Source organism: Oryctolagus cuniculus, chromosome 6 (assembly GCF_051225735.1).
Source record: "Oryctolagus cuniculus isolate XC-2025 breed Fujian yellow rabbit chromosome 6, ASM5122573v1, whole genome shotgun sequence".
In the NCBI taxonomy this organism is placed as follows: Eukaryota; Metazoa; Chordata; class Mammalia; order Lagomorpha; family Leporidae; genus Oryctolagus; species Oryctolagus cuniculus.
Genome location: NC_142872.1, coordinates 65,474,016 through 65,487,796, shown reverse-complemented (window position 1 = coordinate 65,487,796; position 13,781 = coordinate 65,474,016). Strand labels below are relative to the sequence as shown.

The 13,781-nt window shown below is 50.3% G+C and overlaps 1 protein-coding gene across 1 annotated transcript in view; it reads left to right on the top strand.

The window, feature by feature from the left end:
- The window catches only part of COL23A1 (collagen type XXIII alpha 1 chain), a 308,982-nt gene that overhangs the window by 24,911 nt on the left and 270,290 nt on the right, over nucleotides 1–13,781 (top strand). Inside the window, exon 2 of the mRNA XM_008255487.5 lies at nucleotides 4,835–4,901. Coding sequence (XP_008253709.1) covers nucleotides 4,835–4,901 — 67 coding nt within the window. The remainder of the gene's footprint in view (nucleotides 1–4,834; nucleotides 4,902–13,781) is intronic.

Below are 13,781 nucleotides of genomic sequence, written 5' to 3'. Positions count from 1 at the left end.
TGATTTATTTCCTGGGGCTCTATTCCCTGGAGCAGGAATTTTCAAAGGATGGGAATATCCTTTTTGCAGCATTTTACAGAAATCAGTCATCACATCCTTTTTTGGATGTCAATCTGTATGTCATCGACTCAAAATCACTTGAGGATGTGATCAAACATGTGGTGAGTGTTCAAGTTGAGCGCTCCAACAGATCATTAATAAATTGATCGTCTGGCCACGGAATGCTGTTTTGAAAACCGCCGACTCCCTGATTAGTTTCCCCTGAGCTCTTGCCTCCCTCCCCCACGCTTCAAGTTCTCTGGAAAGGAGCGCCCCCCCACCCCACCCCCACACTGTCCTCGCTTTTTTTTTTTTTTTTTCCTTAGAAACTCAGCCTTTATTTACTTTGAGACTCAGGGCTTGTTTGCATATGTAAAACCAGGACCATATTGTTTGCAGATGCTAGGGGTGCTGCCAGATCATTGAATGTAAAACACTGAGGCTTTTAAATCATTTTTACAAACATGGACACAAAAGAATATTTTCTTAGAATTAAAAAAAAAAAGCATGAAGTAAAGGCTGTGAGATTGGGTTTCTAGTTTCGAACATTTCCCTTTGTGTTCACCGTAGTGATGATTCAAAGGCTAGGAAAGTTGAGGGTCTAGAGGTGGGAGAGACCAGGAGATACAACTCTGCACATTCACTCCAGGAAAGCAAATACTTAGGAGTTAACAAGACCAGAGAGAGACTCAGCCCCAAGGATCCATCACCCCACCTACTTTTTTTCTCTTATCAACCTTTCCTATCTAGCTTTTTACTTTAAGATAAGAAGAACTTGGAAGTCATTGTGATCCCTATCAATATTTGATAAGACCTCCCCTCTGCTTTGAGAGAGGCCCAAATGTGAATAGCAGCTGTTAAAAGCTAATTGTTTTTAGCATTAAATGCTTTTGTTAGGGGCAGGCCTTGTGGTGCATTGGTTCTAGTCCTGTCTACTCTGTTTCTGACTCTGACCCTTGTACTGCCACCCATGCATGAGGAGACTCCCACTGAGTTCCTGGCTTCTAGCTTCTGCCTGACTCAGCTCTGGCTGTTGCAAGCTCTTGGGAGAGTGAACCAATGGATGAAATATCTCTTTCTCTCGTTGTCTCTCCCCTTCTGTCACTCTGCTTTCAAATAAATAAGACTTTAAAAAAAATGCTTTTGTTTGGAAAAAAAAAAAAGAGTGTGACAGTCCCTTTCATTCTGTCTAGCACTGATAACCAATGAAAGCTTCTCACATAAATGGGCTGGCTTAAGATAGAAGGCTGGGATTTTTCCTAAATGCATTTTGCAACCTGTTAGTATGAGTATCTGCAGACACAAATGCAATGGAAAAAGGGGGAGTGAGCACGGAGGTGCCACTCAAGCCTGCAGCTTCTGCACTGGCCCTGCATCCAGGCTAGAGGAACATCTAACTCTCAGGTCCCAGGCCAGAAGCCTCAGCCCTGTTGGGGGGGGAAGGGGAGGGGGAGTGTTGCCTACTGCTGCCTGTAATGGGGATGTTGCCACCTGGTAGGAGCCCTTGGCTGCTGTTGGGGGTCTCTAGAGGCTAGGGGACAGCCCAGGCTGTTCACAGGTGGTAGCTTTGGAACCCGCAAGAAGAGAAGGCCTATACTTCCAGGAATGGAGAGTCCCTACCTGTACTTCGGGGGAAGAAAAGTCCTTGTCAAGGTCCCCGTGGGTGCCTAAAGGTCAACCAATGAGGATCAGGCCTACCTCAACCTTTAACCCCCATACCCTGTATCTATAAAAGGAGCCATCCCAACCTCTGATGCAGGACTCCCCTACCCCCACCCCCCGCCCTTATTGGGACCTGGAAACCTCGCCCAGGAGTGGAATCCCAATAAAAGCTTGTGAATTAATTGATTTGTCTGCCTGGGAAGATTTGTTACACACCAGACACCTTGCAACAGGGGCACTCTGGGCCAGCTGGGTGACTTCAGGCCTGAGCAGGAGTGAATGACAAGTGGAAGTCCAGCTGGGAGCTGAGGGCCTGGTGTCCAGAGATGTAACCAGGTTCCTGGGGTGAGCTGAGGGCCCTGCAGGGGCCAGGGAGGTGTTACCAGGTGCTTATTAATAAATTCACAATATTAATAAGCCTGTGGGTTCTTTTCACGAGTTCAGAGAAGAATTCTGAATACTGGCACAAATAAACAAGGCAGCATGATAAGTTTTAAGCTTTTTATTCAGTGAGAGAAATCTGGATTCATAGCAAGTACCCGGAGCCAGCAACACAGAGGAGCACACAGGCCAGGAAGCATGGGGCAGGTGGCCTGAAGGCCAGGCGCACCAGAGGCGCAGGGCAGCAATGGCAAAAGAGGCAAAAAAGAAAGGAGGCCCACTATGTTTCAGGCCTTCAACCCACTTCCAAAGGGGAGTAGTTAATTAGCCTGATTGGCAGGTGAGCGCACAGGTGTGGCCATGTAGGGGCATGCAGTCACACAGGGGGCATGGTGGAGGCATGGTCTTCCAGCTCACAAACCTGATCAATTTTATCCTATCTGCCTGCCTACAACATAGGTATACCTGAAGACATCAGCCTCCAGCCGCCTCTGGCTGCGTGGTGTTAATAACTCTGTCATCCATCCCCATGCTCTCTTAATACTTTACCCATTTCCAGTACCTGTGGGATGATGGGAAAGCTTGAGGACCTGGGAGTATCTTGCAGCCAGCCAGAGACACTGTCTTGAAGGCACCTCGGAGAAGTTTGTAGCTCCAGACTCCTGGTCCTGGGCTGTTCCAGCCAGCAGCAGTCAGGGCTTGGCTGACGTCCTGTCCTTTGAACATTTCAGGCTGAACGGTGTTAAATTCAGTGCCCTTGTCAAAGCTCGGTAAGACAGAGGGGTTTTGGTTTTGCGTTTTTTTTTTTTTTTTTTGGCTTTTCTTAAATATTAATTTTTAATTAGTTTTAAACAAATTCAGGTAAGGGAGATTTTATTCAGTACCGTTGCAGTAGGTAATGGGATTTTGCACTGGGAGAGAGTTTGGGCTCAGCTCTGAATACAGCCTAGGCAAGTGGGAACTGGTCACCAGGGAGGGTGCTTGCTAAGCTGGCCCCATGGGGTTCTTGCCGAAGACAGGCCAGGGCCACCAGACCTCATCTGGAGGGTGGGGAACCTGGCCAGTCATCCTTAGTGATTGGACACTGGGGCAGAGTTCTTGCTACACTAGGCTTTCATAGAGCGGTGCATGGACGGGCCTATGAGATGGTTCAAGCAGAGTGTTGTGAGCAGTGAAGGGCCCAAGGTCAGGATGCACCCCTCTCACCTCCTCTGCCACAGGCTTAGGTTTTCTTCTGTTCAGCCTGAAAGGTTGCTGCACTCACACAAGCAAACACCTTGCTGCTCTGCTTTGCTTTGCTTTTAGGGGGATATGCTTTTCCCCCACAGAAAGGTTAATGCGTGGGGTATCCTCACCAGGACTCAGGTTCTGGCTACTTTGAGGAGATGGGCTGGTCACTTCTCTCCTGCAAAGCTAGATGTGGCATTTGGGCAAAGTTCTTTTTTTTTTTTTTTTTTTTAAAGATTTATTTATTTACTTGAAAGTCAGAGTTACACAAAGGAGAGACAGAGAAAGGTCTTCTATCCGCTGGTTCACTCCCCAGTTGGCCACAACTGCCAGAGCTGTGCCGATCTGAAGCTAGGAGCCAAGAGCCTCCTCTGAATCTCCCACGCGGGTACAGGGAGCCAAGGACTTGGGCCATCTTCTACTGCTTTCCCAGGCCATAGCAGAGAGCCGGATCGGAAGTGGAGCAGCCGGGACTCAAACAGGCGCCCATATGGTATGCCGGCACTACAGGTGGCAGCTTTTCTCGCTACTCCACAGTGCTGGCTCCTGGGCAAAGTTCTTTTTTCCAGGCTTGCATAGCCTGATGTGTAAGGCAGGGACCATTCATTCAGGTCTCAAAGGTTGCATCGAGGGTCAATTCACCGTGGGAGGATCAGGGTGCTGTGCACATGCAGAAATTCTTGTCAGATTGTACTGAACCAAATTTATCTGGGCCAAGGATCCCCAGTGAAAAGAAGAGGGGAGAATGTTGTTGTCAGGGAGGATTTACCTGGAGCATCCCATCCAAGGCCTGGGAGCTGCAGCTGTGAGGGCCCACAGGGTTTCCTGGGTGAGGATGAGGGTCACTCTTCCTCCCTCGTGTTACTGATGACCCCTTTGACTTTTCCTGATCTGCAGGATGCTGTGTCAGATTTTCTTAAACTCTTGATTGAAATGTGTTGTAACAAAGCAGAAACCTGCTACCTTCTTTTCATGCACTCAACAGTATTCAGTGTTTACTTTTGTTTTTCTAAAAAATAAGGTTCACTCTAAAATTGCCTGTTGGGGCAGGCATTTCTCCTAGAGGTTAAGATTCCACTTGGGATGTCCACAGCAGGTGTCTGGACTCAAGTCCTGGCTCTGCTGCCAAGTCCAGCTTCCTGCTAAAGCACACTGTGGGAGACAGCCCGTGATGGATGGCCCTGCCACAGAGACCTGGATTGGGTTCCCAGCTCCTGGCCCAGCTCTGGCTGTTGCTGGCATTTGGGGATGGAACCAGGGAGTGGAAGGTATCTTTCTCTCTCTCTCTCCTGCCTTCCCTGTCTCCCTCCAACTCTTTCTCTCTCTCCCAAATAAAGAATATTAATTCAAAAATGAAATTGTCTGTAAGATTTAATGATATTGTTAGAAAAGTTCTTGAAAGCACTACTACCACCATAGATCATTCATATGCATTTGCTCTTGTCAGTTTTCCTATTTTTTAACCCTCTCTGCTCTGAAACTCATCCTCATGTGTTTTTTTTTCCCCCTTTTCTTCTCGGTTCAGAAGTTGGACGGACTGGCCAAGCTCCGAACTGTTCGAGAAGCCCCATCCGAGTGCGTGTGCCCCCCTGGTAAGTGCAGGTCAGCTCCTGGCGGGCCCCTGACTTCCAAAGCCTGGTTCTTCTCTCTCTTTGCTCAGGATGGCTGAGTGCTCTGGTCAAGAGATTGTGTCTGATTTCAAATGTGTTCCCCTGTGGAGGGCCCTGGGGGCGTCCTTTCTCCTGGCTCCTCTGGCTTGCTGGTTGAAGATCCCAGCAGGATGAACCCAATGTGGTTTATGGGTGATATTGTTGGAGGAAATAAGGGGCTGGCAGAGATGACAGCAGTATAGCTGCTGTTCCATTTTACTGGAAAAACAGGAACTGACGGAAGACACCACTCGCACAGGATCAGTGTCGGATGTAGGGGTGGGGAGTTCAATAGCCTGATGAATGTGGGCTTCGTGTTTTCGTTTATTTGTGGGTAGCAGAGAAAAGGAAAAGGAAATGCAGTTTGAATTATTCCAATGATCCTGTCTCTGTTGGTTGTTGCTTGTGTAGACCAGGATGGCTGTGAATAAAAACAGGGTTTGTATTGATTGTTGATTTTTGATCCGTGTGGTTCACATCCAGATTCCATATCAGGTCCTCTCCTTGTTCTCGGGGAGCGTGGTGTGAGCTGTGATGGAGATGGCGTGGCCTCTGACCGTGGCATTTTCAGGGTCAGAGTGATCATTGCCCAGGATTGTGTATAGCACCAGCGAGTGCCTGGGGAATCGTCGTGGACCTCAGACTCCCAGCACACAGGGAAGGGCGACTTCTGGCTTCAGTTCAGAGAACACAGGAGCTGGACAGTGCACCTTGTCCTTGCTCTCACTCTTTACGTTTGCCAAGTTGTCTGGCATTTCCCAGGTCCACTGCAGCTGGTCCAGAAACCAGGCTCACTGCTGACACCTCAGGGGTGCAGGACCCTTCTGCAAAGGAGGGACCCACAGGGTAAGAGTCCAGCCTCCGAGACTTTCAGGGAGGGGAGCTGATGGTCAAGCTCAAGATCTTATAGGACCTCTGAGGTTTTACTAAAAGGAAAAGGACATGACAAGTAATGCCACCATTAGCAGGTCAGAATTGGGAGAGGCCATTGGTTAGGGACACAAATTCCTGACGTTTTAGATGAGCCGCGAAATGTGTGAGTTGGGGACCATCCCTCTTCCTGTCTCAGTGCCGTGTGGGTGTGCAGCCCGTCCTCCCCATCCGTGGGTTCCACATCTGTGGATTTAACCAACCATGGATCAAAAATAATCAGAAAAGAAATCGCATCTGCACTGAACATGTACAGACTTTTCCTTCTGGTTATTATTCACTAAACAATTCCGCCTAACAGCTGTTTATGAGGTGTTGGTGTTGTATTAGTATCATAAGTCCTCTAGAGATGATTTAAAGTATACATGAGGGCATGTGCGGGTTCTGTGCAAATACCATCCTGTTTTATAGAAGGGACGTGAGCATCTGTGGATTTTGGTATCCAAGGGGGTCCCAGAAGGAACCCCTGGTGGATACTGAGGGACCACTGTGTACTCATGTGAGTCAAGGGGAGGAGTCACAGCCCGTTCATGAGATAGAATGACACTTGATGGGTTGCAAGCAGCACTTTTAAATTGTGAACCACCTGGACTGAAATAAAAAATACCGAGGGGAATATTGGGTTCAACTATTTATATTTGTAGGATGGCAGTGTGAACGGGATGCTGGCTACTGTGGGTTGCTGATGAAAAAGTTTAAAAGTCCCCAACGGGGGTGACCAATGGAGTGCCCTGAGGTGACACAGATAGTGCTTCTGAATGAGTCGGCACTGGGGCCAAGTCTTGGCTCTGCCACCAGCAGCTGTCAGGGTCTTTATCAGCAGAGGGTCACCACATTGGAGTGGGTGCTAACAGGCACCTAGGTAAAGCCCCTGGCCTAGTAGAGAGGGGGGCACCAGGCACTCCTGGCTTTCCTGCAGTGGGCAAGGGGCTGGCCTGGCTCAGTTCTGTGCTACTATAGTCTGTGATCAGCTGTCCAGTGGGTGGGGTCAGCTCTGCCCATCCGTGTCCACTCCTGCCACTTCCAGTCTAAGCATTCACTAGTGCCTATGAGACCAGAGCCCTTCCCAGTGGGAGGCTCAGGATCCTCACACCACATGGGAACAGAGGATGTCTTTTCTTCTTTTTGTTTAAAGATTTGTTTATTTATTCAAAAGGCAGAGTTACAGAGAGGCAGAGATAGAGAGAGAGAGTTCTTCCATCCGCTGGTTCACTCCTTCAGTGGCCACAATGGTTGGAGCTGGGCTGATCTGAAGTCAGGAGCCATGAGCTTCTTCTAGGTCTCCTACATGGGTACAGGGGCCCAAGCACTTGGACCATCTTCCACTGCTTTCCCAGGGCATAGCAGGGAGCTGGACCGGAAGTGGAGGAGCCGAGACTGGAACCGGTGCCACAGATGGCAGTCCCCACCACCAAGCCACAGTGCCGGCCCACAGAGGATTTCTTCTGCACATTTGAAGTGTATAGACTCAGACCCTCTGCCATTCCACTGGAGAGTCCCGCTGGGAGGCCGTGTAGCTGTCACAGACCCGAGCAGGCAGCAGCCGGCTGAGCGGGGCCCACTCTGAGGCTGCCACAGTGGAGGAGGGCATGACTCTCTCCCTGGACTGGCTGAGCCCTGAACCAGCTCTGTGACTAGTAAGAGGCCCTCCCACTCTGTATCCTCATCTATAAAATGGTGCCGTGGATTGAATTGTGTCCCCACAATTCAATTCAGCTGTGTGCAAGTCCTAACCCGCAGTACCTGTGGATAAGACCTTATTTGGAAATGGGGTGGTTGCAGATTAATGGCAGAGCCCTCTTATCCAGGAGGGTGCATTCCAGGGCCCCCAATGGAAGCCTGAAGCCTCAGATTGTAACAGACCCCGTGTGTACTGTGTTTTTTCCTATACATGCCTATGGTAAAATTTAATTGCTGTTAGGCCCAGTGAGAGATTTAACAATACAAAGTAATGATAAGGGGCCAGCGCTTTGGCGCAGCGGGTTAAAGTCCTGGCCTAAAGCGCTGGCATCCCATCTGGGTGCCAGTTCCAGTCCCAGCTGCTCCTTTTCCAATCCAGCTCACTGCTATGGGATGGGAAAGCAGTAGAAGATGGCCTGAGTCCTTGGGCCCTTGCACCCATGTGGGAGACATGGAAGAAGCTCCTGGCTCCTGGCTTTGGATCAGCGCAGCTCCAGCCATTGTGGCTGTCTGGGGAGTGAATCAGTGGATGGAAGACCTCTCTCTCTGTCTTTACCTCTTTCTGTAACTCTGCCTTTCACATAAATAAAATAAATCTTTTTTTTTTAAAGAAAAGAAACTAATAACAAAATAGAACAGTCATAAGGATATACTAGATCACGAGTTATGTAAACAATCTCTCTCAATACCTTCTGCGCTTTCTCCCTTTTCACTTGAGGGAACCACCTTACAGCCGAATGCAGCATCACTGCTCTTGTGCTTGGGCTGCTATAAATAAGATCAGGGTGATTGAACACAGCATTGCTCATCTGACACCTGGGACAGCCACCCAGGGACTAGGAGGCGGGCAGTGTGTGCCCTGTGGATCCACTGCCCAGAGGGTGGTTCCTGCCCCAGCGGGAAGGAGCAGACCATGGGAGAGTCCATCACACTACTCAGATCAGTGTGCATTTTAAAACTTTTCAGTTGTTTCTGGAATGTTCCCTGTAACATTTTTTGGGCTACAGTTGACAGCAGGTAACTGAAACTGCAGAAACAAAACCTCTGAAAAGGGGAGACTACTGGAATTAAAGACCTCGATTGAGAGCATCTGGGGCTTAGGGTGGGCCCGGGATCCAGTGATGGGGGCAGAGATTTGCAACACAGAGCAGGTCAAGTGACAGCAGAGCCGAGATCGATGTGGCGCATCAGCAAGGCTTGTGTCAGCAGAAGCTAGCCAGAGGCTCAGGCCTCAGGGCTACAGAAAGGCGGCTCCAGATGCCTCTGTGGTGATGCCTTGCTGGGCAGCTCTGGCAAGTGACAGCCAGCGGGAACACTAGGCACCTGGAGGAGGGGTCTAGGGTGGTCCAGGAGCACCAGGCACTGCCCTGTGTGAATCAGATGCTCAGACAACACCTGGGAGCCGTCTGGGAGAGACAGAGGGAGCCCGGCTGCCCTCTCTTTCTTACCTGCCTGCCCCCAAAGGCCCCGTCTCCTGCTCTTCCTCAGCACGTGGACACCTAAAATTTACCTGTGTCCCCCACATGTCTCAAGACTTCTTCCTTTTAAATTTTTAATTTTTATTTATTTGAAAGGCAGAGTTACAGAGCAAAGGAGAGACAGAGAGAGACCTTTTATCCTCTGGTTCACTCTCCAAATGGCTGCAACTACGGGGACTGTGCCAGCTGAAGCCAGAAGCTCAGAGTTTCTTCCAGACCTCCCACATGTGTGCACGGGCCCAAGCCATCTTCTGCTTCTTTTCCAGGCACACTAGCAGGGAGCTGGATCAGAAGTGGAGAAGCCGGGTCTCAAATCAGTGCCCCTTTGGGGTGCTACACCATAACGCCAGCCCCAACCCTCTTCTTTTTTCTAAACTTTGTTTTATTTATTTGAAAGGTAGAGTGACAGAGACAGAGAAACTGCAGAGAGAGGAGGAGGAGAGAGAGAGAGAGAGAGAGAGAGAGAGAGAGAGAGAGAGAGAGCTCATCCTGGGGCCAGAGCTGTGGCTCAGTAGTTTAATCTTCCACCTGCAGTGGGTGCCAGTTCTAGTCCCGGCTGCTCCTCTTCTGATCCAGCTCTCTGCTATGGCCTGGGAAAGCAGTAGAAGATGGCCCAAGCACTTGGACCCCTGCACCCACGTGGGAGACCTGAAAGAAGCTCCTGGCTCCTGGTTTCGAATTGGCCCAGCTCTAGCCGTTGTGGCCGTTTGGGAAGTGAACCAGCAGATAGAAGACCTCTCTTTCTCTGTCTCTCCCTCTCCGTGTCTGTAACTCTACCTCTCAAATAAATAAATAAAATCTTTAAAAAAAAAAAAAAAGAGCTCTTCCTTCTGCTGGTTCACTCCTCAAATGGCTGTAACAGCTAGGGCTGGGCCAGGCTGAAGGCAGGAACCAGAAACTGCATCTGGGGTCGCCTACATTTCAAGACCTTCTTTCTTACCTTACCTACGTATTCCAGTGTTTAAACGTGAGTTTTTATTTTTTAGATGTGTATTTTGGAGCAGGGAATAACACATGATATGATTTTAAAATTTAGGCACCACAAAAGATGATGCATGCAAGGTGATTCTCACTACCTGCCTCTCCCGATTTTCCTGCTGGCCTCCAGAGGCCCATTGCTGGTTCGCACTCTGTTCTCCAAGGCCTGTGCTGCCCGGGAGTGCATTCTGTGCTGGTGGGGACATTCTGTAGCTGTGCTGTCCAACACCACAGCTGCCTTCAGCCACAGGTGCCTGGTGCGCCCTTGACACGTGGCTGCTGTGGTTGAGTACCTGGATTTTCACATATTCCTTCATTTTAACTTAATTTGATTTAAATCTCCTTGTGTGGCTGCAAGCTGTGGGATTGCACAGCCCCATCCAGAGGTGGTTTATGTGCCCAGATGCTCCTCCTCTTATGATGGCCACAAAATGAGTAGGTCAGGCATGGGTTCACCACACCTAGCCTACTGACCATCATCACACAGCCTAGTCCACCCTATGTCATGTGTTCAGAACCTACAGCAGGCGGGGGTTGGGCATAAGCATCCACATGGAGCCTGTTTATAAGAAAGCTTACTAGCTACTGCACTGAATGGCTGGGTATGCATCTGCACCACTGTCAAGCTGATGGGCAGTGAGTGGAGCCGTCCTAAGTCAGAACCTTCCCGTGTCAGTCGGTCGTGCCCACTCCCGTTTCCGGGCTGTGGTTTCTCTGTGTGATGGCCTGTACCAGCCTGTGTCTGGGAGAGCAGGTGTGGCTTTGAGGTGGCCCAGTGAGGACATCCACAGGTGCAGGGGACCTGGGTTAACCCACCCTGGGTTACAGGCCATCCTGAGTCCGTCCCACGCTGGAAGGAAGGAGGCCCCCATGCTGTTCTCTGACTTCTGGGCACTTGGCACTGGAGCCTGTCCTGAGCCAGGCCCCGCGGCAGGGCCTCCTGGCCAGGGATCCACGTCCAGGAGGGAGGAGGGGAGGGGGTGACCTCAGGCAGCCTGAGCGTGTGCTGCTGCCAAGAGCTTTCCTCCAGGGCCAGCCCGAAAGGCCTGGCTTGCATTTTGACTCTGCCACTTCATCAGCCACTGCAGGGCCTCACAATGCATGTCCTGGAGACGGGGCCCACGGTGGTATAAACAGCCCTGGCATTCAGACCTCTCTGAGTTACATGCCTTGGAATATTAACTAGCACAAATGCTTCCCTGGGCTCCTGCATGTGACTGTATGGACAGATAATTAAGGTGCAGTGAGGCCACTGGGTATCCCTTGTAACAAGAGATTAAGACACAGAGACACACACAAGAGAGGCACAGGGAAAAGGTGGCCAGTCAACCTGCAGTCACCTGGAACCTGGACTTGCAGAACCAGTGGCTGTGGTTTGAGCTGCCCGGTCTGTGGGACTTCTGTGTGGTAGTCCCAGCAAACAAATGCAGAGAGTGACCGTTTATTGGGTACTGAGCTTCTGTTTGGAAATGTGCGAAAGTCCTGGAAATAGATAGCAGTGACTGCTGCACAGCCCAGTAAATGTGCCAGGTGCCACAGAGCTGCACTTTTTGGATGGTTAACAATGGCCAGTTTTATGTTTGCGATGATTTTTTTTGGTTCAGTGGTAGAACTGACCCTGATTTGCCTGGTGTGGGGAGGTGCCTATTCCCGAAAAATCGCCCCAGCCAGGGGCGATAGGGATGGTTCTTGAAATAGGAGGGGAGGCAGATGTAGTGGTAGAGGGGAGAGTCCTGTGGTGCAGAGAAAGGGGGCTGCCCCAGTGAAAATTGGGGTGCTGTATCCAGAAGTAGAGAAAACAGATATAGTGAGGCAGACACAAACAGTATTGACCACTTCAGTCTTGCTGCAGGGCCAGCGGACCAGTTACATTGAATGACCCGTGGCTGGGAACCATAAGCAGATTCTGGGTACCAAAGAGTCTCCTCCACTTCAAGCAGTTGAGTGCTGTCATTTCACTCCGTTGAATTTGTCTGAGAGGCAGTGTGGCCTACAGGCAAAGCACAGGGACTCTGTGTTCACACTGCCTGGCTCAAGTGCTGTCACTTACAGCTGCACGACTGCCTCATTTTCCATCCGTACAGTGGGGTTTCTAATAGTGCCTGCCTCTGAGGACCACTGTGAAGATTGAATGAGTTAACTCGTATAGACAGCTCAGGACAGGGCCCGGCGCTGCCTCCCGAGCAAGTGAGCTAGCGAGCTGTGGTTACCATTAACTCAGATCCACTCTGCCTGTTGGGGGCTGCCAGGGAGGAAGCAAGGGGGTGAGGGGAGGACAAGCGGAGGATGGCCGGCAATCTTCTGGAGGGAAAGAACAAAGGCAAGGCAGACCCACTGGCATGTGGGTGAGAAAACGCTGGAGATGCACGTGAGAGAAACAGCCACTGGACCCGGTCAGCTGTCGCGGGTATCCAGGAGGCCTCGTGCGCAGCCACAGCCAGAGCCAGCGCACCTTCCCACCTACGCCTGCTTCTAACGGGGCTCGACCTGCCCTGGTCTTTGTAATTGGGAACATTCCAGAGAAGTGATTGTAGTCCTTCTTGTGCCCTGTGTCACATCACAGAGGCACTGTGCGTGGTTTGCAGGGGACGAGGTTGATTCTGCAGGAGTCAGTGGTGAACAGACTGATCAGAGCGGGAAGCCTGCTCTGTGGAAATGCCTGGAGGTATGCGTGGAGGAGTGAGGTTGACTCTGGGACAACGTGGAACAGTTGAAGGAAGGTGTTGCTGAGCAGCTCAGAAGTGGTGAGGGTGACTGCTGCTGGGTTTGCTGCAGGAGGAGTGAGCTCGGCGAAGGAGAACACGGCAACAGGAAATTGTTATCCTCTTCTGAATTATTTGCAGAATTTTTAAAATGTTACTGTGAAAAAAAAGAACAACTATTCAATCCCATTTGGCTTGAGTGGCCTGTAAGGCAGTTATCTAACTATGTACCAGCGCTGCAGAAGACCACTTGAGGCTCATTTTTTTATGTATTTTTAAAAGATTTATTTATTTAATTAAAAGACAGAGTTACAGAGAGAGGTAGAGACAGAGAAAGAAGTCTTCCATCCACTGGTTCACTCCCCAGTTGGCCACAAAGGCTGGAGCTGGGCCAATCCAAAGCCAGGAGCCAGGAGCTTCTTCCGGGTCTCCCACGTGGGTGCAGGGGCCCAAGCACTTGGGACATCTTCCACTGCTTTCCCAGGCCAGAGCAGAAAGCTGGATGGGAAGTGGAGCAGCCAGGACTCGAACTGGTGCCCATATGGGATGCCAGCACTGCAGGCGGCAGTTTTACCTGCTCTGCCACAGCGCCAGCCCCTGTGGCTCATTTTTTAAATGGCACCAGGATTCTCCAGAAGCTGACTGCAATTCCCCGACTCCACTGGGCCCAGATATGTGTTCATTCATTCATCTGCTCCAACCCTATTTTTATTTTTATTTATTTATTTTCATTTTATTTGAAAGGTAGACAGAGAGAGACCTCCCATCCACTGGTTCACTCCCCAAATATCTGAAATAGCCAGGGCTGGGCCAGGTCAAAAGCAGGATCTCAGGACTCAATCCAAGCCTCCCACGTGGATGCTAAGAACCCAAGTACTTGAGCCATCACCTGCTGCCTCTTAGACTGTCGAGTACACATTAGCAGGAATCTGGTTTGAAATCAGAGGAGCTGAGATTCAAACCAGTTCCTCGATCAGGGGATGTGATCATCTCAGGCAGCATCTTAACCACTGGGCCAAAAACCTGTGCTTCCCTAACCCTACTTTGTACTGCTT